The sequence below is a fragment of the Balearica regulorum genome, chromosome 14 (assembly GCF_011004875.1).
Source record: "Balearica regulorum gibbericeps isolate bBalReg1 chromosome 14, bBalReg1.pri, whole genome shotgun sequence".
Taxonomy (NCBI): Eukaryota; Metazoa; Chordata; class Aves; order Gruiformes; family Gruidae; genus Balearica; species Balearica regulorum.
This window is the reverse complement of record NC_046197.1, coordinates 160,025-184,881: the sequence shown is the minus strand read 5'-3', so window position 1 is coordinate 184,881 and position 24,857 is coordinate 160,025. Positions and strand designations below refer to the sequence as shown.

Below are 24,857 nucleotides of genomic sequence, written 5' to 3'. Positions count from 1 at the left end.
ATATTGCTAGTTAAATATTTTTTTCTATTCAGTATTGTTTTCAGGACTTCTTGTTATATTAGTGCTTGCAGTAGCCTCAGCCAAAGAAGGAAGGTAGGGAGTATTTTTGTCAGGAGAAAAGCAGCAGTGCTTTATTGACAGTCCTACCTAATGCCTCTACCAAGAGGAATTCCTATCTTTTTTTTTTTTTTTTTACATGTATGCTTCCTTCATCTATCAAATGAAAATAATTGCGTTCAGTCTTTGCAGTGGGGTGCAGAAGCTTACGCTGGTCTTTGTGCTACTGCTGGCCGTTGGCTTAGAGCTGGCTGAGTAGCACTGCGGTCTGTACCGGGGAGCTGGTCCCCCTTACAGGGTACCAGGTGTCTGTTGTGCGACAGCTAGTAAAGACTCTTGTTGACTGTACGTTTAAGCAAGCTTCTGTTTCGATTGTCTTGAGATTTGTGTTAGAGTTGGTAAATAAAGATCTTTTACAGCAATAGCAGGTAAGCTAGTTATGTGGGCCTATGATATTAATCAGGTACGGAAAAAAATAAAACACTAGCTCAAACTACAGATTGCTTAAAGCTAATATCTGCCAAATATTGCTGGTGACCCAAAGGTCTTGTCACAGAATGTATCTTATTTGACTGTGGTATAGTATTTTTCTGCTTTCTTCTGTTTCGTTCATGTGCATGCTTTCTCTCTCTAAACAGATGGCTACTTGTATGATTCCTTCTTTGTGATGCCTGTGTAAGAGGGAAGCATACATGTTAACCTTGTGAAATGAAGCAGTTACTATGGTTGCAAGTGTGAATTCATCAAAATGTAACTCTTCTCCCTAAGCACATCAGGAGAGTCAGGAGGTAGAAAAGCCTATGTCTCTTGCTTGTATCTCCTGTACTCTAGTAGTAGTTTATTTAAAAAACTTCAATTACACAGACTTAGGTTTTAAGTTTGCATTTTTTAGTTGTTTTCTGCGTTTGTCAGTCATGCAGTTTTCCTTAGCACATGATGATAAAACCAGAGTTTGGAAGTCTTCAGAACAGAGTTTGCGTATTAAATGAATGTTTTATAGTGTGCAGAAGATCAGATCTGAATCTCCCCACTCAGATTTCAATTTTTTTTGATGTGTAACTTAATGGTGACGTGTGGTGGCAGTAACTAGTGCCAGCCACTTAACTCCATACTAGACAGACTGGTAAGTCAGGTTGGTGGTTTGAATGTGTAGCCACCCCTTCTGGGGCTGATTGGAAGTATACTGTAAGATGTAACATGATTATATTGCAAGCAGGGCTGCTTGCTACCTGTTTATGTAAGAGTTGCTTAAACTGTCTCGTTTGTGTGCTGTGACGAGTGTCTCAGGACACATGAGCGGAATTAACTGAGCTGTTGTTGGCGGACCTACAATATGTTGTTCTTCTATCAGTTTTATAATGTTATTAAATACTTAGGGTTTTTTTTAAGTGTCAGAAGCAACAGATTATACTGAGTCAATACTTTACGGGATATGGTGTAACAGGTGAATCTACTGCTTTTTTCAATTGGTAACTCACCTTTGACAAAATATCACTATTGTATGTTTAGGAAGTAATTGCAATAAACAAGTTTCTAGGAAAACAAATTATAATGTAGTATATGCATGGCAGAAATGAGCAAATTCTGCTTATTTCTAGAAAGTCATGCTAATTTCCCCAGAGTAATGAAACATAAAATTATGTAAAATATACTGCCACTCATCTTTGATTGTACATGTGGAAGCAAGTGGCTTTTTTGCAATGGGGCATGAGCAGTTTCATTGTCTGTTATAAATTATTTTCTTGAAGATTCAACATGTACTAGGAAGCTTTAAAAAAAACAAAAACTATTGCACTGCACAAATTTATCCTCATTGTATCCATCGAGAAAATTCTTGCTGTGGGAACAAAAGGCACAGCGCAGTTCTGTAAGGACTTTTTCCCTGTGTAACAAAGCATTATCTCTAAACCAGCGATTACTAACTTGTCATTTAGCCATCACCTTTTCCTCAAATTCTGTACAGCTTCTTAAAACTTTTTGAAAAATAGGGCTGAAAGAAATCTCAGTAGATATAGTTTTATCTCCTCCTCTTCCTTCTCCCCAGGCAAATTCAGCTGTGCTTGTGCTGTTCCTGACAGGTGGCTTTAAGAACTGGTTAGACAAACTATCTCCAGTGGTGGAAGCTCCGTAGTGTGCCAAGCCAGCTGCAGTCCTTAGAACGGGAAGGTTTCTCCAAGTGTCAGTCCTCAGTGTTACATGCTGAAATACATAACTTGGGGCCGAAGAGGGCACTAAGCTGCTTTGGAAGAGCTTCATGAGGGAAGGAAGAAAGTTGTTGTAGTAAAGCAATTGATTTTTTTTTTTAGTGGAGTTGCTTTGCCTGCTTACTTTATGCATCGTACCAAAGTTCAGTGTTCCCCTTTTCAATGCAGCCATTCTTAGAACTGACTTGCAGACTGGGGTTGGGTTTTTTGTTTATTTGTGCTGAATAACATCAAATCTTTCTGTGCCCTTAACTTACGTTATTTAGACTTTCATCTACTCTTGTTCTGGAGTCTCTGTACGTGATGTCTGTTCTTCATAGCTTGTTGCCCCAAATTAGTCATATTACTCAAGTTGAGCTCTATTGATGCATGGAGAGTAGGAGTGTTATTTCATCTGTCCTGCAAGCTGTGCTTTTGTTTATACATCTCAGTTTGTTGTTTGCCTTTTGCAGGAGAAATGTTGGTTTACAAGTTGAATTTGACTTTAAATCTCCCAATACTTTTCTGAAGAACCTGAACAAATTATTCCTCTGTGTGTACAGTTGACTATTTCTGTGTACATGCATATATATATATCTATCTGCTGACACTTCTGTTTGGATATGTCCTTTAAAAAAAAAATCTTGAATCTGAATAATTATAAAAGGCTAAAATGCTATCTTTGCTTTCAAAGAATTACGTGGCTTTTGAGTAACAGATGAAGGCCACAGTGAGCAAGAATATTCTAACCAACATGGCTTGACTTCCAGTTGGCTTTACCTTGAATTGCCAAAAACAAGCAAGCGGCATGTTTTGGAAGTCTCTGCAGGGAAAGGAGCGTGTAGGAAGTTTTAATAATGAGGAGAAACTTGAAGTGTGGCTGTGTTTTTGGCTATTAGCCTTCTCTTACAATGAGCACACTCAGTGTCTGATCTTCCTAAACTGTAGAGAAGAGGTAGAGGTAGAATAACCTTATTTTAGTCTTTACGTAAGAGCAAGGACCTGGAGAGAAGTAATGGTAGAAGTTTGCTTTAGTAAAATCTTAATTAGCCAGACTTTTCCATAGTCGCTTTTTGAAGCAACTCCATCCAGAAGCTATCCATTGGACTAATGCTTGTTACAGTTTCTCTCTACATTGTGCTCCAAAGAAGCTCAGTTTTGCTCTGTGGTGCCACACATTGGATTCTGTGACTTCTGATGGATGAAAACTCCATCTGAAGAAGCAGAGCTGCTGAGACACAGACCTAGGTGAAAGTGCATCTGTTGATGCACCTGTGTCCTCTTCCCTTTTCGTTTTTAGACTGCAGGAGGATACCACAAAGAATAAAACGATGTGATGATATGAGTCCCCTGGACTGTTCTTGTGGAGGGGAGTTTTTTCTAATGCATTTACGGTAGATGAGTGTGTTCTTTCTTCAGGTTGGGTCATGGTAAAATAAAGTCCTTATTTTCTTTCTAAAGACTGTAGCATCCTGATTTTTGGTTGTTTTGTATTCTGTGGCATTCTCAGAGATCTTATTTTCAGGATGTTTTTTTATGCAGTGGTGTTGTGGTTTTACCCCAGCCGGCAGCTGAGCACCACGCGGCCACTCGTTCACTCCCCCCATCAGGATGGGGGAGAGAATTGGAAAAGTTAAAGTGAGAAAACTCATGGGTTGAGATAAAGACAGTTTAATAGGTAAAGCAAAAGCCATGCGCACAAGCAAAGCAAGGAATTCATTCACCACTTCCCATGGGCAGGCAGGTGTTCAGCCATCTCCAGGAAAGGGCTCCGTCACGCGTAATGGTTACTTGGGAAGACAAACACCATCACTCTGAATGCCCCCCCCCCCCCTTTCCCCTAAGCCCCTTGTAAACTGAGTATGATGTCATATCGTATGGAATACCCCTTTGGTCAGTTTGGGTCACCTGTCCTGTGTCTCCTCCCAACTTCTTGTGCACCCCCAGCCATCCTGCTGGCAGGGCAGTGCGAGAAGCAGAAAAGGCCTTGGCTCTGTGTAAGCACTGCTCAACCATAGGTCCCTAGAACAAAAACATCTCTATATTATCAATGCTCTTTCCAGCACAAATCTAAAACATATCCCCACACTAGCTACTATGAAGAAAATCAATCCTCTCAGCTGAAACCAGGACAAGTGTGTATGTAATGACAGCGTACTGAAAGGCTCCACAGCCTTTCAGGCAGAGGAGAGGTTTTATGAAGTTTCTCAAAAGTTTATGAATTTATACAGTAGTCTGTGCTATACACCATTAGGGTGGTGATCTTTTTTTTTAAAAGAAGTGGCACACTTGGACAGCCTCTGCAAATACTTGAGTATTTTGGCTTGCTTTGCCATACATAATTGGCATAAACTGGGGGCTGAAAGTCCATGGATTTCTGGGTTAAGTTGATGATGTTACTAGCCCTCAAAGCTTACTGTTAGTTGTTTGCTTGAAAATGTAGAAGTATTTTTAAATCTTTTCCTCCCAGATAGTCACAGAGTACTGTACTGAGCCAGAGCCATTTTCTTATTCAGGAAAGCAATTACAGCCCATTTGGACTCAGTTTCCAGTTGAATGCTAGAAATTTGGAGAAAAGAGTTCATAGTGGGGTGTTGGCCTATAAATAGCATTCAAAGGTTATTTGAGTTCTCCTCTTCCTGCATCTCTATTGTGCATGGCATTCGTATCCTGGTGTTAGTCTCTGTAGGGGTATGATACTTTTACTCCATAAGCCTTAGGTTACTCAAAAAGCAGAAAGTAATTCCACTCTTTTCTCCTTCTACCCCCAAATAGATGAGAGTGTCTGTAAAGTAACTTGTTCTCAAAGCCCTAAAGTAGATGAGACTTAAAATATTTGGCTTAGAACACTAGAAGTCAAGAATAGGAATTTTGTGCACCTTTTTCAGCATGAATAATTTTTTTTTTCTTCTCTTGATGTTTCTCAGGGATATGTGGAGGTTTTCTTTGCTCCTTACCCTCCCACAGTGAACAGTACCATTTCCACATTCCTCCATGTTTCAGTAGCAGCTCTTTAAGGTGTATCTTTCAGATTCTGGGAGGCAAGCCATTGTCAGACTTGAAATGAGGAAATACTAGATTTTCTCTTGGATAAGGCATGAAAGGAAGAACCAGGAATTAAAAAATAATTACCTACTGTTAGCCTCCATATTTTTCTGTAAAATAATGAAATAAATCTTGTAAATTTTTTCACATTTGATGGCACGAAGTAAAGAGTTTGTTTTGAAGCTTTCCTTACAGAGGTCATGATTTCTGCTTCTGGATCATTTACAAAGTTTCTACCTTTATAGTTGTATTGGGTACATATTGTAAGCTTAAATAAATTGTCAACATTCCCTAAGAGTGGCTTGGGGTTTTGATACTACTTTGTATAAGCAACCAGAAGCAATGTGATTCTTCTTTTCTCAGTCTCTAGCCTGGATGCTTCCTTGAAATACAGGAGTGTCAGAGCTGATGTCCAGAGCTCTGAATTTGGAGCCTAGCTCCTTTGATTCTTGCTGGGGCACTTGGTAGATGATACCAATTCTTGCATGTTTGTTCAGCACTGTATACCGTCATTACGATCCAGTTGAGTGTGCTGGTATGTATGTGTGCCCTCATGCTTCATTTGACAGGGTGTGAGCAGGTGACTGCCCGTCTCTAGGGGAGATGTGCTGAGTCTGCCATTTGAGTGTGTGTCCATTTAAAAGCTAAACAAAGCCAGGCAAACAATTCAGCTTGTGGCTGAAGTTTTCCCTTAGCTAATCACAGTGATACTGGCAAGCGTGATACAACTAGAACAGCATTTGTTTTAAGTGCATAAATGTACTTGAATACTTGCTGGTGCTGTGGCCCTGGAAAAGGTGTTGTAGGAGGTGGTAGCAAGGGAGGCAAGAGAAGGCTGGCAATGAAAAAGGCATCAGGCACCTAAGTAATTAGCTGTGATTTTGCTGACATGGCAAATCTTTCTGGGTGTGTATTGCTGGTTTTTACCTATGTTAAGGGTGAACACCCCCCCCCCCCACCCCCCCGACTTGGTTCAAAAATTTCAAGAATGAAGTGGTAAGATCCTATTTAACTGTAATATACAGTACCTCCCATTTAATCCTAGAGAAGCGCCAAAACAAATGTTTATAATCTAGTGCTTAATCCCATACTTGTCCTTTATTTTGGATTGAGTTAGCATTATGCTTTGAATATTCCTCTCAAATGCAAGACAGTACATTTTCATACAATCAAAAACAAGTTAGAAAGGAGGCCTTAGATGCTTTTTGTTGTGTAATAAAAAAAGCACTTTTAACCATGGCAAGTAACAAACCAGAACAAACCCAAATACTGCATTAACTAGAACTAGCACATATACTAAGGGAAGATAGGCAGGGTACGGTGATTTTTCTATAGGATGCAGAAATTTTTTTCTAAATATTCCAGTATAGATCCCTAGTTGACATTAGATCTTTACAGACTGAGAAAATGTAGAAAAAAAAGCAGTATGTGCTGCGAGGATCATCACTGGCTTGACATGTGCCCTATGACTGTTGTTACAACTGTCCCAGGGTTAGAGCAATTGCTTGATGAATAATTGTTTTGTCCGACTCTTTCCTATTGCAGTTCTTACCTAGCAGTCTCTCTGGATGTCAGTCAGGTTTTTGGCTTGGGGTTTTTTGGGTGGGGTTGGTTGTTTGGTTTTGGTTTTTTGTTTTTTTTTGTCCCTGGGCTGGTCTTCTACCATTGCTCTTAACTCATAATGAGGAAACAGAAGCTTTCTCCTCCGCCAAGGCCAAATTCAAATGTCTGTACTTGCATTTCATATGTCTTGCAAGCTAAAACACTGATAGTTTGAATGAACCTCTTTTGTAGGAATCTCTTATTGCCACACGTTGAAAAGATCTAGTTTAACTTCATCTCTTTTGCCCTGTGCTTTTTAAAAAAAAAAAAAGCCAAGTTCCTTGCAGACACTAAATTTCTTTTTTTCCAGTACAAAATCTTGGGGCTGAGGAAGATGTTCCTTTCTCCCCTCCTTTGTATCTTACACTCTCCATCTTGTTGCCTCTTGAATATGCTAGCTGAGCAGATGCTCTGGCCAGCAGGGATGCTGTGGAATCAAAAATGATATAAACTAGCAGTTGCATGTCGATTGGAGCCTGGCTGTTAGTGGCAGATAAAGAGTAAGAACTTCAGTCCAGGAGTTCACATGTGTAATAGCTTTCAGTGCATACCAAGTAGTTTTTTGCCGTGATTGGTTGTAGTATTTCGTAGGTGTGGGGAGTGTATTCACTAGGTTTTGGACCAAGGCTTAATTCTTCCAAAGGTGCTTGAAAAACAAGAACAAGAAGAACAAAAAAGGAGAGAATGAGTGAACACTCCAGACCAATCTAGACAAGTTCAGCATTAATGTCTGTTCAGTTCATAATTGTGTTAAATTTTGCTTCTCTTCTAGAGGAAATACACTTTCTTGAATATAATTCTTCAGGCTTTGTGTTGAACTACATGCCCTCTTGTATTCTCCCCTGAGTTTGTTTGCTTTGTTTAAAGCAATTCAGCCATTGGATTGCTGTTTAAATGATGACTGCGACAGAACTGGCAATTTTTTTACTGTTGTACTGCTTTTGTCCCAATTGTAGCAGCAGCTTTAAAGCATGAGGTAATCCAAGAGGCAGGTAGCTCTCCCAGATGCTTATCTGCAATGAGATGGGTAAAAAAGCTGTTTGCTGATGAAGTACAGCTGTAACTATGATGCAGGAGTAATTCATGATGCCCCCAAATTATCTACATGTTATATGGGATCAAAGTGCATTTGGTTGAGTGTTCAGCATGATTTTTATGCGCACATGTGATGAATGTGTCTGAATATCCTGGTTCCTGTAAGGAGTCGGCAGTGTTGAGGATTGTATCTGGGAACTTGTTGCCTTGTAGTAAGGAAATGTTTCTTTGCTAGAGATTTAATAGAAACAAAATCTTGAAAAATTGAAAGGTTGGGTTTCGTTATAAAGATACTTGGTTAGGAAACATAAAAATTTGGACATTCTGAGTAAGTGGCACAGAGGGAAGGTGTGTGAGCTGGCTGAGGTGATTTAGTGGTTATTTGCTGTCACCATCAGGCAGGAATCTTCTGTTTCTGGCTGCACGGTTTTCTCTTGTCTTGCCAGTTCTGGTGGTGGCTAGAAAGACCCTTTGCTGGTTAAATTCATCTTGCTGTGCTGGTAGAAAGCTCCCTCTTCTTTTCCCAAATGTGAGTGCAGTGGAGTTGTTGGGAGTGTCTGGGGAAACCCAGGGAGAGGAGGAGCACCAAGTGCTTTCTGGCAGTGGCCAAATGCTAGATAGGCACAGAAGAGCTCAGTTTTAGAAAAGGTAACCCAATTTTCATATGATGGGAGAAGATAGTTGCCTAGTGAAAGCTTATAAAAAAATCAAACTGATAGCAAATCTAGAGTTATGCCGTAGCAAAGTCTGTCATGGTCAAGAATTTAAATAAGATGAAGAGTATGAGGACATAGTTATATGGATATCTTTTCTGGTATTATTTTTTCCTTTTTGAACTCTCATATGGTAACAAAACTCTGTTGCAGGGTTTAAACCAATCTTTTATTTTAGTGTTTTAAGTTTAAAATATGTGTGGTATTCCCTATCTGTTAAATATCAGTATTCTTTATTGCATTCTGAAAACAAAGGAAATGGGTGGATTGGGTTGGTGGAGAGGAATTAGATGAAATTGCAGACTATGGAGATTGGGATTTTGCTAGAAACATCTGTAAGTCTGTTTAGAGCTGTTTTTTCATCACTGAATTTGCTTATGGGGCTTCTAAGCTTTACTAAAAGTAGAAGTTGCTGGCTAATGTTGTGAATTACCTGGCTAGGTAACCTGAAGTGACATGAGACTAAATTGAAATTTAATAGGGAAACTCTCAAAAGAAATGTAACTGTTAATGCATATTAACTAGTTAAACAAGAATTCATGTTTGTGCTGAAGTATAGAAAATTAGTTTTCAGATTTTGAGATATCTGGGCACACTGATGTTAAAAGCAGATGATCCCAAAAAGGAACCCTTGTCATCAAAATGTTACCAAAATAACAATAAGAACTAAATAGCTGGAGAAGTACTTACTATCTTTTGATTCTGAAAAAAGACAATCTCGCTGCTTCAGTTGCAGTACTGGAAAGCAGAGAGAAATGTTGTTGAGATTTCTGCCTCCCATTCTGACAACTACATTGAAATATATGTAAATGCAAATATAATATTGAGAGTTTGCAGTGTCAAGCAAGTGAAAAATTAGAAGCTGGAATTAAGGGTAACTTTCTCCAGTGGCGTGTGTATGTCGTGATGGCCTTTCAGACATACTTTTTCGCTTGTGGATATTGCTCAAGTGGATGAACTCCTATTATTTGTAGGAGTGGGGATTTGTGAAGAAAGGGATATTTTTAGATTAAGACCATGAAACACAACCCAGGAGAATACAACTGTATTTCTGCTTTTGCCAGAAAACTCTTAGCAGATGATCTGAACATGACTTTTCAGATAGCATTGAAAACATTTTTTGGGTGTAATGGTTTGCTGACAGGAATCTGAGTTGTAGAAATGGAAAACCTGGTTCCTCTGGAAGTCTGTGGGGAACTGTGATGGCGACATATGAGGTATTGTAAAATGCTAATTATTAAAAAAAACCCCACCACACCCTCAAGCTGTAGCTCTTAATTTCATGCTAAATGAGTTTTATTTAGCATGTCCAAATACTAATTGAGACAAAAATATAATTTGCAGCCAGTGAATTCTGTTTGTGCCATGTACTCAGTGAGACGGGGGAAAAATACAGTTTTATAGTGAAAGTTTGTATCAAATATATGTAAAAGGATAAATTCTTGTAACTATGCTGAACACAACAGGGATGTTAAGGATACCCTAAGTTTTTAGTGCACTGGAGCTAAGATCAGACTGTCATTTTGATATTCAGTGGTGAAGATTACAAAGGCGTGTACTTGACTTTGGAAACACTGAAAGCCTCAGTGTATTTTTTTTAGTGTTTTTGAAAACAAAGCTAAAATAAACCCTACCATATCAAATCTTTGCTATTCCCTGCCTGGGACTAATAGCGTTGGAATGACCAATTGAAAAATGGAGAATTCTTCTGGTTAATGCTTTTCTCAGAAAGAGACTATAGACTGTATCTACACTAAAATATCTTCTAAATGAGGACTTTCAAAGGACCAAACATGTTTTTCAAGGAGATCTAGCTAAGCAAAAAAAAAACCCCCCAAAACCCCCTTTATTTTCGGGGTGGGGAGGGAAGGTAAAACTTCTACGAAATTTAGTTAGTTGTGGTCTTAATAGTTCACCATTACATAATAAAAATGCTTATTCTCTGTCTGTGGTTGTGATTGAGATTTTTCTTGTCTTTCCCTGGCAGGTTTTCTCTCCTAAGAGATTTGGAATTTGCCACCTTCCTCCTCTCCTTCCACAGTTAAACCAAATTTATCTATTTTTACATGCCTTTTGCCATCTTGAGGACACGTTTCAGCTGTGCCAGGATTTTAAATAGTAGTGCTGCCATTAATTGTCTGATTGTTTCATCCTTTTGGGTCTGAAGTTAGGCACAACATCGTTTGCTTTGCACAGTAATGAGTGCTTTCTTTCTGCCACTTGTGTCAGCTCCTGGTGTCATGTTAAACCAGCAGAACCATTTGCAGGAAAATTCTTTTGTTGTGATTTAGAAGATGGCAAAGGCTTACTCAAGGAGTTAGGCTGAGCCTTTCTGCTGTCAGATGGGCACCAAGTGCCTAAGCTATGCTGAGGTTATCGTTCTCTGTTTGCTGGTACTGTCGGGGGGAAGGCTATTCTTTCTTCTCTGCATGGGAAAAGTTTGAAGCTTTTCTGTAGCTGTATGGGATTTCCAGGCATATGATAGGAGTTACTGGACTGAACAACTGTGCAGGCTGAGGAAGATCAGCTCTTCTAAAAAAAGCTAGACCTACTGCAGAGACCTCTTACAGTTATTCTGCACTATGTGGCCACAGCCCTTCTCTAAGGTATCTGATGGGCCAACTGGCCAGGCACAGTTGCTCAAATGCATCCCAGAAGTGCCCAATTTAGTTAATGCACATGGTCAGCTCTGACAAACCTGAGTCATAGACATGACTTCCCTGAAGCAGAAGTTGTGCTGTGTGAAGGTGCTTGAAGCTTTTGCCTGGGTGGAGGTATGGCAGTGCTAATTACAGGATTTGGCTGCTGTGGAACAGCCTTTTGATATGGATTAGTTCACTAAGAAATGCTGTTACTGCTCTGCAAACACATCAGTGTAAAAGACCGAAACATTAGGAAGGCTCATGGTTAGCTTTGGCTGCACACGAGATGGTTGGGTGACGCCTCTGCGTGATTTTTTGCCTGTATGCTTTGTTTGGAAATCCTTTCTGGAGTGAGATGATTTTTTTCAGTGTAACTGTGGTGGTCTGCTCACCCACCATGTCATGTCAGAAGGATGCTTCATTTACCTTATTGCATGATCTGTTTCCAGTGAAAGTGCTGAACTTTTTTTTTTTTTTAATTTCAGAAGGTGTTGGGAAAACTTTAAATCTCATTCTGTATGAAAGAATCCCTTCTAGGTGGTATGTTTTGCAGTGAGGAAATGAACATGACCTCTTGCTGAAGTCTCCTATAATTTGAGTTCCCCCCGAAATCTGGCCTTTGCAAGTGGGGAGGGAATAGCCAACAGGAAACTTGGCGCTTGTCTGAAGATTTTTATATGTTAACTAGAAGCTAACATCTTACTGATGCATGATTTTGAGTTGTCATGACTTCAGGGAGGGGAATTTATTTATTAATTGGATTTTTATCTTAGAGATTTTGGGGCGGAAGATAAGCTCTGGTTTTGATGTATCACGTTGGCTTTGTACTACCTTGCGCTTTCACACTTTCATAGGTTTACCACTAAAAAACCCAACAGAAAACAGCCAAGGAATCAAACCTCTGTGGCAGCAAAGAAACTGAGTAAACTTCAGGGTTACCATTTCAATCTGGGAATGTCATTGAGCCGAAATCTGGTAAATACAGCAGAATACATTAGAAGAGACATTCTCCTACCCCAGGTTTTATATTTGATTTTATAAGGTGATAAATCATCTGATAAGGAAGCTACCAAGCTGCAGCCTGTTCAGGCAAGCTGACTGTGCTGTACAGGAGTTACTTGCCTTGTGAAAATCACAGAGCAAACTGGGGCAGTAGGTGTGGTCTGAAGCACTGGGGTGGTTGCCTAGATCTCAAGTCCTGCTTCCCAGGGAATGGCACTGCCTTTAGAGAGGTTGGTTTTTAATTGGCATAGTAATAAAGAAGGAAGGAATTCTAGAAATGTTACTGGGTGATTCTAGTCGAGGTTCAAAACCTTTGGAAGGTGCTGTTGTAGAGCCTTTAGAAATCTGTATTTCTTGGAAAGGAATAGTCTTTCAGTTAGGATATGGCTAGTGGTAAGACAAATCACTCGGGTACCTTGTTTTGCCCTAGTAAAAAGGACTGTAAGGAGCACAAAAATTAGATCTCTAAGCTCAGTGTATACACCATTTAGTCAATTTGAATAATCCAAACCTGCCGTATTTGAGAGAGTTTTGTGAAGAAGTTTAGTAATGGTCAGCTGGGTTAAATTTAAGCATGTGGCAATGTATAGAAGGAGTTGGAGAGAGCAGGTATATAATTACATTTTTTTTTCCTGCTACTGGCTGCTGAAGGCTAGGGAACTAGTTTAGTCTGAATGAGGATTGATCAGGCCTTTGAAAACATGACCAGTATGTGTCACCATAATTTTGTCTCCTTTGATTTGCATTCACATCTGTCTTTGGGAATAACCCTTTCTGTTAAATAGGATTTAAGGTTTCTTATCTTAGAGTTTGAGTATTACACAGTGCAGAAGGATTGATTTAGGAAGAATCTGGAGCAGGAAGGGGGACCTAACCAATTTAGTTCATGATATTTTCCCATTCAAAATAATTATTGATGTTTAAAGAGATTCATATTATCTATGAAATTACATGCTTATTTAAGCACTAATGGGTAATCTCATACATAATGGCACAGTAATGTGTGATAATCTGTTATGTGGTGATTAGAGCATTGTCAAGTGTCTCAGATATCTTTTCGAGGATGTGCTAGGCCATAATCGAAGTGTTCTTGGATTGGGATGATAGGGTAAGATAAGCAAGTTTGTTGCAACTCAGAAGTACATGGCATCAGTGTACAACCACTCAGTGGGTAAGGAATTGGCTGGATGGCCGCTCTGAGTTGCGGTTGACAGCTCAATGTCCAAGTGGAGAACAGTGATGACTGGTGTTCCTCAGGGGTCAGTACTGGGACCGGGGCTGTTCAGCATCTTCGTTGGTGACATGGACACTGGGATCGAGTGCACCCTCAGCAAGTTTGCCGATGACACCAAGCTGTGTGGTGTGGTCAACACGCTGGATGCCATCCAGAGGGACCCTGACAGGCTGGAGAGGTGGGCTCGTGCGAACCGCATGAAGTTCAACAAGGCCAAGTGCACGTGGGTCGGCACAATCCCAAGCACAACTACAGGCTGGGTGGAGAATGGATTGAAAGCAGCCCTGAGGAGAAGGACTTGGGGGTATTGATTGATGAAAAGCTCAACATGAGCCGGCAGTGTGCGCTTGCAGCCCAAGAAAGCCAACCGTGTCCTGGGCTGCATCAAAAGAGGTGTGACCAGCAGGTCGGGGGAGGTGATCCTGCCCCTCTACTCCACTCTGGTGAGACCCCACCTGGAGTACTGCATCCAGCTCTGGGGGCCCTGGTACAGGAGAGACATGGAGCTGTTGGAGTGAGTCCAGAGGAGGGCCACAAAGCTGATCAGAGGGCTGGAGCACCTCTCCTATGAGGACAGGCTGAGAGAGTTGGGATTGTTCAGCCTGGAGAAAAGGCGGCTCCGGGGACACCTAATTGCGGCCTTCCAGTACCTGAAGGGGCCTGCAGGAAAGATGGTGAGGGACTGTTTATGAGGGAGTGTAGTGACAGGACGAGGGGGAATGGCTTTAAGCTAAAAGAGGATAGATTTGGATTACATGTTAGGAAGACATTCCTCCCTGTGAGGGTGGTGAGGCCCTGGCGCAGGTTGCCCAGAGAGCCTGTGGCTGCCCCGTCCCTGGCAGTGTTCAAGGCCAGGTTGGATGGGGCTTTGGGCAATGGGGTCTAGTGGAGGGTGTCCCTGCCCATGGCGGGGGATTGGAACTAGATGATCTTTGAGGTCCCTTCCAACCCAAACCATTCTATGATTCTGCGATTTTAAATGTCAGGAATGAGAATTCAAAAGCTTGGAAAGAGCATTTCTGATCAAAGTTCATCTTTCTTCTGAATGATACAAAAGATGAGGTTAAAACAAAAAATTATAGTAAAAAGGTATTTGCTACCAATGTATTAAGGGCAAGTATGTCAGGAGAGGACTTGCATGGTATGAAATTGATGTCACAATGTGGGGTTTTTTGAAAGGCAAAATAGAATCAGCTATTCCTGAACAAGGTTGTGTTATTATACAAATAATGTTAGCAATGAAATGTAGGCAGGTAAGGCAAAGTATATTGTCTCAAGTAACTAGTTGGGTTGTTTTTGTTTTGTGGGTTGTTTTTTTTTAATTGTCTTTCCATATCTCAGGGATATTCCAGATGGAAAATGTCTGCAGATTTCAGCACAAGTTGTCTTTGTGCATTCTTGGATTACAAGCTACTGAAGGTCTCCATTCACACATGGTCCTGGGTACTGCATTAGATGTGATTAGGGCCTGTAAATAATGTATGAATTCTTCAAAGGCTCACCAGAATCATACTGAAATTTAAGTATGGCATGCTTAACTTAATAAAGAGAGTTTTAAACTTTAACTGGTTTAATGAAGAAGTCTGCTTTAAAGGCCAAATGGTTTACCCAAAAATCCCGGTGGCATAGCTCAATTTATATTCTGACTTAAAACAGTTATTTTCCTTACACAGCAAGTAAACCTTCCCTTTTTAACAACACTATCTTGAAGTTTTTAAAAGCCTGTGAAGTTTAGAAAGATGACTACACTAGAATGAATTATTAGTATTTTTCTAATTCCTGTATACAAAGAGCATTATTCAACGTGTGGTTTCTTCCTTGAGAACTTTATTCTGAGCAATCAGCTTACAAGAAAAAATACATTCCAAAAACTGTAAATATATTAAATATTTTAATATGTTATGTCCCTCATTCTGATGTTGTAAATTAGATATCTTAATGCAGAAACAGTGAAACTTGAAAATGGGTATTACTTTTGATTTGCTTGGCTTTGGACTGTTTTTTACAAGAAAAAATAGAGCCAGCACAATCCACTCTCACTTTAGATGGGCTGAAATAGTTCTTCTCATACTTGCTGAAATCTCATTTGCAAGACTAAAGTCTGTCTGTCTTTCTGTTGCTATGTGGTCATGTAATCAGTGGGACCCAGCTTTGCCACCTTTTTTTTTTTTTTTTTTTTTTTTTGGTAGCTGGGGTCTGTTAGAAAACTGGTGATGCAAAACTGTGTTCAATGCTGCTGTGCCCATGTCTTTCTAACCAGCAGTGCCCATGCTGGGATCATCGGGCAGTTGTTGCAGCCTGACCTGGAGTGGCGTGGGCACGGGTCTGGCAATGAATGTGCTCTTGGCGCCTGTGCTGTGCTTGCCAATTCCAGTTGCTTCACCACCTGGCTGCTAACTTAGGTTACTTGTTCAAGGCAACTAGAATTTTGCAAACCTTGCTTAGGCATTAAACACAGGCAGCAGGTTAGAGCTGATTCGATGTTTTCCTGGGTTTGCCAGAAGATCAATGTGTGTCTTGGTGAGTGTGCTGACAATGCTATACTTGGTTTACTGGCTCTGAAAATGATGTAATATGAACCTAGTATTTGTGAAAATATTTTGACATCATCAGAGAGGTGCAAAGTGCACCCTTTTTGTTAGTTATATGGGGAATTAAAAAATCGCTTTCTGTTAACATACACAAAGGAGAAAGTTGTGACATCACAGAAAGCAGCAGCCTGCTGTTTGGTAGATGACTGATATCATCTCTGCTTGCTTCTGCCACTGATAGAATTTACAGAAAATAGTAAGTGATAATTTTCTGTGGATGCTGTGCTGCTCCTAAGTATTACCAGAAATAAACTTATAAGGTGGATTAAAAGGTCCTGAGAAATCTCTTTTCTTTAGGAATTCTCCGTTAGGTTCTACTCTTAACGTATGTGAACTGAATTCCTCTCATGTGCTCTTAGGGAGCCATACCTGTGGTGAGAATTTGAGTTAAGCCACCTGAGACCTTGCAGAACAGGGTATGTTCAGTCCTGCTTGTTGCTGCCTTGTCTTGTGGTAGCACCTGTGTGATGTGCTAGAATTAATACTTTGCTGGTAGAGTTACTGCTTGTTGGCACAAGGCTGTAGCAGTTGCTTTTGACAGTCTAGAATTTCTCAATCCTATTGAATGGAGATTCCAATAGAGGAGCTAAAACAATGTCCCATCTCTCTTTCCTGAACCCTCTTCATCTTTTTTGAGATGCTACTTGTACACAATGCTGATTAAAGCAGGTTCTTGACATACCATTAAAAGAAAGACACGTTTCTGGGTCACAATTCTCACTTCATTCTTCTTTTGGGCTTTTCAAGCTGTCCACATTTCCATCAAAACCTGCCTTTGGGGTCAAGTGATGTAAGACCGTAAGGAAACAGAGGATCCCTTTAAGCTTCTGGGATCAGCAGATGATTCCACGTGAGCTAAAGTTGAGTTAAACTTTGTGATGAACGTTAGATCATAAATTGGACATATTAGCAGGTGAATGGCCTCAAGTGTGTGTTAGAACATACTGTGTGCTGGAACTGACTGGGAAAGAATATAATCACCACTGAGTCTGCAGTTTTTGTGAGGATTATTGGACATAATCTGTTATGCTTAGATATGTTGATCTCTTTGGAACGGTCTCCTTTGAGCATATGATCGTACTCATGTATGAGGGACTTAACTGTGGGCTCCATACCAGAGTAATTTCTTTTTAAGGTATTTTAAATGGTGATAATTATGAGCTACTAGTTAGAAACTACAATTAAGTATTGTCTCTATCCCGATATTAGCTTTATGCATTTAGGGAGGGTACAGCAACTGATGCTCCTGTGAGAATGTTCCTTTTCTTTAAATAAAAGGGAAGGGAATGGTTGCTCGAGTGTGGGTATCTGACTTATTCCTTTACTGCAGTGCACTTGAAACAACTTTGGCCTAGGTTATTCCTGTTGGCTCTTCAAGATTTATTCATGACTTTCAACTTCAGTGTTCAAATTGTGAAAATACACAGACATGGCTTTCAGAGAATGTAATCTCTTATTCCTCATGGCAAAATTGCACCAGTGGTAGAAGGTCCTGCCCTTTTGGGATTTCCAAAGACACAAATCTGGTTGTATTCCAGTGTTTCTGAGGTTATATCTGCATCTTTGACTCATTAAACTGAGGAAGATCACACTGAGAGGTTACCAGCTCATTTCATGTTACCCTAAAACTCTAACTTTGGTAGTTACGTAGTAATAATATCCTGGTAAGTGTGAAAGTCAAAAAGGAAACCATCCACTTCAGGTTGGAGTGTTGGCTATAGATGCATAGGTATGTATCTGATGAGCAAGCTTTTCCCTTAAAAGATGAGCTTCTTGTTCTAATACACCTCTATAATCAACTTCAGGCTAATTTAAGTAGTTCAATAGTTCAGTAGTATGACACTAATGTGTGGAATATCTGGCATTATCTGCCACTAAGTTCAGTCATGCTGTTTGCCATAGTAGCTTTAGGAGAAAAAGCAATCTGCTCCTGACTCCAACCTAGTTATGCAGTAGTCACTTGTACTGGACACTTCATCTCTGTTAAACTGTTCAACTGTTTGCTTGTTTAACCTGGCGGAAATACCCTTTTTAGATGCAGCCTGAATCTGTATACCATAGAGTTGGTGCTTTGTGGTCCAGCTGAAGGACTAATCTGCTTGCAGATCTTGGAATTCATGCTTTTCTCTCTAAATTAGAGATCTACAGTCTGCGCGTTGATGTGTCAGATGTAGAAGAGCTAGGTCATCTACTTCCATTCAGGGGAGACTATAGAATCATAGAATGGTTTTTGGGTTGGAAGTGACCTTTAAAAAATCATCCAGTCTTACCCCCTTCCTACTAGGTCAGGTTGCTCAAAGCCCTGTCCAACCTGTCCTTGAACACTCCCAAGGATGGGGCATCCACAACTTCTCTGGGCAACCTGTTCCCAAGGATGTTTGAGCTCTCTTTTCAGTTGTTGGATAATGCTGCTGGCCTTGTCCCTGCCAGGGTTTGTGAACACACTGGCATGTGGCTTCAGCAGAAGATGCTCAGCTAAAGAACTGTCCCACAACGGTAGACTGAAGACTTGTCTAGCTCCCTGTGCCCTGCAGTGGGCTAGCTGCGGACACTTGAGGGAATAGCAGTAAAATCACAGTACAGGTGATAGTCTCTCCTCTATCCTTCCACTAGTCTCTTCTTTAGGGGTGTCCTTAAATAGTGACTTCCAGGGCCACTGTTCTTAGAAGGTGCAGGCTTTACAGTAATACTATGAGCCTATCTAATCTATTTTTAAATTCACCTTTTTGGCCTTGGCATGGTAGCTCATGTTGTATGGAAGTACTTCCTCTTGATTTGCTTATGAATGTGCTCTTAATTTTAGTGATAAGCTGTAATTTTGCATTGGGAACATCACTGTCTCCATATGGTTAATGACTGTAGACTGTTCTCAATAAAAAACAGTCCACAGTGGCTCCCATATTCTCTTTTCAGACTTACCCTGCCACAGTGATCAGTTCATGAAAAGATAATGTGGTGGCTTGTGTTCCTGAAAATGTGCCATTGCCCTGCAGGAAGCACAGAATGTCAAACATTGGGTTTCAGTTCAGGCAGTGTCAGATCAGTAATCAGTAACGTGCTAGTGAGACTGTAATAATGTGAGAATTTGATCACTTGTGTGCAAGAAGGATAAATTTTGAGCAAATGTGGAGAACGTTCTTGAGAATGCTCTCAGTATTGGTTGGATGGGAGGAGACAAGAAGAGTATTAGTCCTGCATGTAGTGAGCTGGAAGTGTGTTCTTACTAGCTGGAAGGAAGGGCCAGTGACCTGTGGTTGATAAGTCCTCCAGGAGACCACCAGCAGTAATCCATGAAAACAGATTATTTGGAGCAAGAGCTCTGCAGCGGTTGAAGTTCGTTTGTCTTTACAGGACACAGGACTTAGATCTGTGGTGTGACTTCTCTTGCCTTCAGAAATCCTGTGTACGAATGCTTCAATGAGCAAGCTTTGGAGAGAGTGGTCAAGTGTGGGTTCTGCTCGTCTAGGTAACCTGTCTGATCTAGTGCCTTAGTGAGTTGAAATGATTGAGATAGCCAGGTCACTTTTTTTTGGGAGGGTGGAGTGTTTAGGGTTGTTTTTTTGGCAGGACTTATTATTTCCCACTTCTTTTGCCAGCAGTAGAGCTGTTTACCAGCTCCTTTGTGAGACCCTTCTAAGTGGAGGGAAACTGCTGTTGTGCTGTTCCTTGTAAGCTTAAATCTACACTTTTTTATCCTTTGCTCAGGGGTCATTTTTCTAAATCCTGTGGATTTATCTCGAGTACTTTTCCACTTTGCTTACCTCTGTGTTCATGTCTGGTTGTGGCAGTCCTGGATGAGGCCTCAGTGCTCAGTTGTGAAGACGTAATTCCCTTTCCTTAGGCAGTACTTTTTTATACACAGCAAGCTGCTGTATGCCAGCAGTGCCACCAGAAATAGCTAGTGTAAACATCTGTGTAGCTACCATGAGCTGTCCTAGGCAAGCAGATCTATGTAAAAACTATCACTTTCTCTGTGAGTTTGGTAGTAAATCGATGCCGCAGCGCAGTTTCATAGTGACTGTCTCCCGCTGTCCCACCTGCTGCAACTGTGGAGCTGATGAGACTTACATCCCCTTTTAAACCAACAACAAATTCGGTTTATCTTAATATGTGAATTGTGAGCTGTGGTATTTGAGGCTTGTTGCTTACGGCCTCGCTATATTTAACAGCAGTGGCTGGAAGGGTTATGGCCTCAATAGTTTGTAGCTGGAACGGGGCATGGGGCCCGTAGTCTCTTCAGGTACGTGGAGTCAAGAGTCTGTGACCCTATGTTTCTTTGCTATGATTGCTCTGCAGTGCGCTGGACAGTCTTTGAAAACGAGATGGATGTGATGTGAACAGATCTAGTTGTAATGTCTCAATTTATCACAGAGTGAGTAATTAATTATAAATTGTTTTTCATAACCTCTTGACAATGCTGAAGCGATGCAGAGGTAGGATGTTAGAGCCAGGGAGGTAGTATGCTTGGTAGTATGAGCTGTCTTAGGCAGCTCATCTTATACACTGTACTCAGTTTCAGTCAGCCAAGTAAACTTCGGCACTCCATCACAGGTGTTTGCCTTGGTGATAGGATAGGGACTCTTCATTTCCAGCAACACTGAGTTGGAATACTGTAAGCTAACACTTAGCACTGCAGCAGAGATGTGGTGCAATGTAACAGAGTGTGCCTGGTGTATGCTGGCCTAAATTGTTTTCAGGGTGTAGAAATTTAGTAAGTATTGATTCTGACATTAATGAGAAACAAATTGGATGTTCTCAAGCTGGGAAAGCACGTTGTCTGAAGACAATGTTCGAAACTTTCAAAGTATGATTTCAGTATTTACTCTGTAGTAATTACAAGCTAGGTTGTGGGAGACATGGTGCATCAGTCTTGTAGAGGTATGCATGTACTAAATAGCAAATTTTCTGAGGTGTAAGATGTGTTATTTTCAGAGGCTTATATCTAATTTGACCCTGTTTAACAGCTAAGGAATTGAAAAGTGACTGATTCATCACTGGTGAAGGTAGCGAATCTATAAACCAGTAACGATTTGCTTTTTGTAGCATGTGAAATTGGTGGGTTGTGTTGTGGGTGTGGTTTTTTGGGGTTTCTTTTGTTTGTTTTGGGGGGGGGGCATACTATTCATCAGTGCATTTCTTTTTTACACTATTTGCACAGGCAAATAGAAGCCCTGCCTACACTGCAGAGGCAATCACGCAGTGACATTTGCATATGTAAAATACCTTGTGCTGAGCTATATTGCGTAAAGCCTGTGTGGAGTAAAACTACACAGCTGTACCATAGTTTTATATCAGCCATGTAAATGAGAGGGATAAATACCTTCTTATGATGCTGTCTGTATTGGCCTTCAGCAAAGAAACTGTTTTTAAAAAAGAAACTGTTACAGAAGTTCCTTGAGTCTAAGCGTTTCTACTGTGCAGTGTTAATGTAGAGGGGGCATTGATTTCATGTATACTTAAAATATTTGAAATTTTGTTTCATAATTTTTGTGCCGGTAGCTAGAGCTGTGCAGTTTAGAATGTAAATTATTGGGAATTGAAGCTAATAACTTTTAATTTTTTCTCCTACCCTTAAAAAAGAAAAGGTGTATTAGAGCTAAGTCCACTTCATCTTGGATGGACTTGGGTGAGAAAGGGGCAATAGCTTTACATTTTAAATTGGAAAATTCTCCACATTCAGAAAATATTAAACCAAGCTGGGCTTGACACCTGGACTTATTTCCCCAAGATTTTTATTTTATATATATTTTTTTTTTTTTTTAAAATCTTCAAATGTATGAGTTGGGAATTTGGGACTGGTGCTGCCAGTTGAAAAATAGTTTTCTTACTCCCGTGTTATAGTTAATTAAATGTTCAGGTCTTAGGCAAATGTTAACAGTTACTTTTAAGTAGCTGATTTTCTGGCATGTTTGCGTATGATTTTTAACTAATAGTGCATGTGGCTGAAATCTAAAATAGTGTCTTTGCATTTCTTTTGTGTGACTTTCATACTAACCTGAATGATGAACGAACATACACTGAAGGAATTGGTAAATTGTCCACTGCCGATGGTAAAGCCTTCGCAGATCCTGAGGTTCTCCGAAGACTGACGTCCTCTGTCAGCTGCGCACTGGATGAAGCTGCTGCTGCATTGACACGGATGAGAGCAGAGAACAATCACAATGCAGGACAAGTGGACAAGTATGTATTGATTGCTCCCCACCTCCAGTTTCCCAACTATAGAATGTAAATTTGTATTTTTAATTTCAAAATCAGTTAACTTTATAGTTAGTACTTGGTAATGTGTCTGCTCTACTACTAGCAGAAGCAAAGTTATTGAATCTGAAGGTGTAACTACTATCCCATCAGGTTATTGGCTTCAAAGTATAAGAGAAAAGTACAAAAAAAATGTTACTTTCTAACCTTCTGCTCTTCCTGTGTACTAGAGAGTTAATATCTTTTTCAAAAATGGGTTAAATTCTTAGCTGTGGTGATAGTTCTCTAAATTCTTAGGTTGGTGATAGTTCTCTAAATACTACCTCAGTGTACTTTGTTGGAAACTAATGAATTTAGTTCATTGTATTACAAGTTGGAAGAGAATAAGAATACTTACAGGGCAGAGATTTGCCCCAGGATCTTGCTCAGGAACTTAGGGGAAAATGAAACTATATTATCTGATAAGTTTTTGTAACTGATAATTAACGAGGACAGCATTTAACTCCCATGATGACAGAACTGAGAATTTGTCCTATGTTGTCAAAAGTGTTCTTCTACATTGATAATTTTAAAGCATCTTTAGGGGTCCTGAAAGATTTTTGTACTCTCAAAGTGATGCAAATAGTTCCTAAACTGTTGGGACAGTGTGACTGCATTTACTGTTGAACTTCAGATCTACAATCAAAAATTGAAAGTCTTAAGTTTCCTTGCATATGGATGTCCTCTTGAAATTCAGACTTGGGATTTGCAAAACAAAGTGTTTCCAGTAAGGACAGTAGTCTTGAGTTGTTGCTCAAAATGTAAATTCAAATATAGAACAAATATAGTTTCATTTCCTAACTGAAGCTAGAAAAATTACTTCTGGATCAAAACATGGGGAGATGAAAATATGCTGGGGAAGTATGCCTGAATGTAAGAAGGAAGCATACAAGAGGTGGAAGCAGACCAGGTGGCCGATGGGGAATATAGAGGCATACGGGAGTCGTGATTAGGAAAGCCAGAGCCTCCCTGGAGTTGAATCTGGCAAAGGGCATGAAAGGCAACAAGATATGATAGTGTGAGCAGATCAGTTGCAAAAGGAAGATGAGAGAAGATGTGGGCCAGCATCAGAATATGGCAGGGGACCTAGTGACGGGGATGCAGAAGAGGTAGTGAATGCTGCCTTTGCCTTGGACTTCACTGGTGAGATTTGCTTTCAGGAATCCCAAGCCCCTGAGATGAGCAGGAAGGTCTGGACCAAGGAGGGATTGCCCTTGGTTGGTATCAGGTCAGGAACCATTTAAGCAGGTTGCACATAGCCCAGCGAACAAGTTCATGGGACCTGATAGGATGGACCCATGAGTACTGAAGGAGCTGGCTGATGTCACTGTGAGGCCAGTCTCAATTTATATGAAAGATCATGGGGAATGAGAGAGGTTCCTGAGGACTGGAAGAAAGCAAATGTCACCCCTGTCCTCAACAAAGGCAAGAAAGAGGATCACATACAGTCCACTACTGTTTATAACAGAAGGGTCTTCCTCACTTCCCCCTCCCACCAGGGTATTAACTGTGGTTTGGTTCCCAGTGGCTGAGGCACCGTGATTCCTTGCATATATTTTTATAAATAAAATTATATAATCAATTGGAGAAGTGTAACTCGGTACTGGGCGTGACTTGCTCTTGTTTAAGCTTGCATTTAGCAGTGCTTTAACAGTGGTCTTTGCTGTTACACTTTTAAATCTTTTTCTGTACAAAAAAAAAAAGACAGGTGACTTGGTTTGAAATAAATAGAAGGTCAGCTCACCTTTTTCAAGATTTGTTTAGTGTACTTTCCTAGGTCTTGGGGGAAATAGCTATTCTCTCTACTTCAGAGGTTAATGATAGTTAAAGTAGTGATTATAGACTTCTGAGCTTTAGATGCCAAGAACTCAGGGTTTGTCTTGTCTTTTCCTTCTAACTCTTAGCTTGTAATTACCTCTTACGGCTTTTTTTAAGGATGAGTTAGTGGTGTTCCATGCAGAATTTGTGGTGTTACTGCTATTTAAAATACGTGCAGTTCAATTGGCTTATTTCATCCATCTGAAAACTTCTGTAATATGCTTTTAACAGTGCATGAAAGGAAACATAGTAAACTTCTGCAAGGCTCCTCTCCTTTCTTCCTTTAAGATGTCCTTTTATAAAGTGAGGATTTTTCTTTGCAAGGGCTACTTAAATTAAGAAACTGATGTTTTCAATTAAAAGAAAAAATAACCACTTTGTGCTAGTGCTAAGAAGGAAATAGTCCCACTACAGGAGAGGCAATGGTCAGAAGCTAATGTTGTTGCAGTATTCAGTATTAGTGGTCTCTGTGATACCAGACTGATCACTTTTTGGCTTTATCTCTACTAGAAATTTGCTTTGGTACCTATAGTTAGTAGTTTGTTGTGGTCATAGCCTCTGTGCATCTGGCATTCCACTGAAGTGTGAATAGCATCGGTATTTACTTCTGTATCTTGAAAATACAACAAATTACCTAGTGTTGAGCATTCTTCTCTGCATCTAGTCTATATAAAAGCTTACGTGAGTTAGCAACTGATGAA

At 40.3% G+C, this 24,857-nt stretch overlaps 1 protein-coding gene across 13 annotated transcripts in view; it reads left to right on the top strand.

Moving 5' to 3' along the window:
* Window positions 1-24,857, top strand: part of ANKHD1 (ankyrin repeat and KH domain containing 1) — a 116,428-nt gene that overhangs the window by 22,237 nt on the left and 69,334 nt on the right. For all 13 annotated transcript variants that reach the window (XM_075766614.1, XM_075766617.1, XM_075766618.1 and 10 more), the window contains exon 3: window positions 22,128-22,284. In XM_075766614.1, the coding sequence (XP_075622729.1) occupies window positions 22,128-22,284 (157 nt within the window). The remainder of the gene's footprint in view (window positions 1-22,127; window positions 22,285-24,857) is intronic.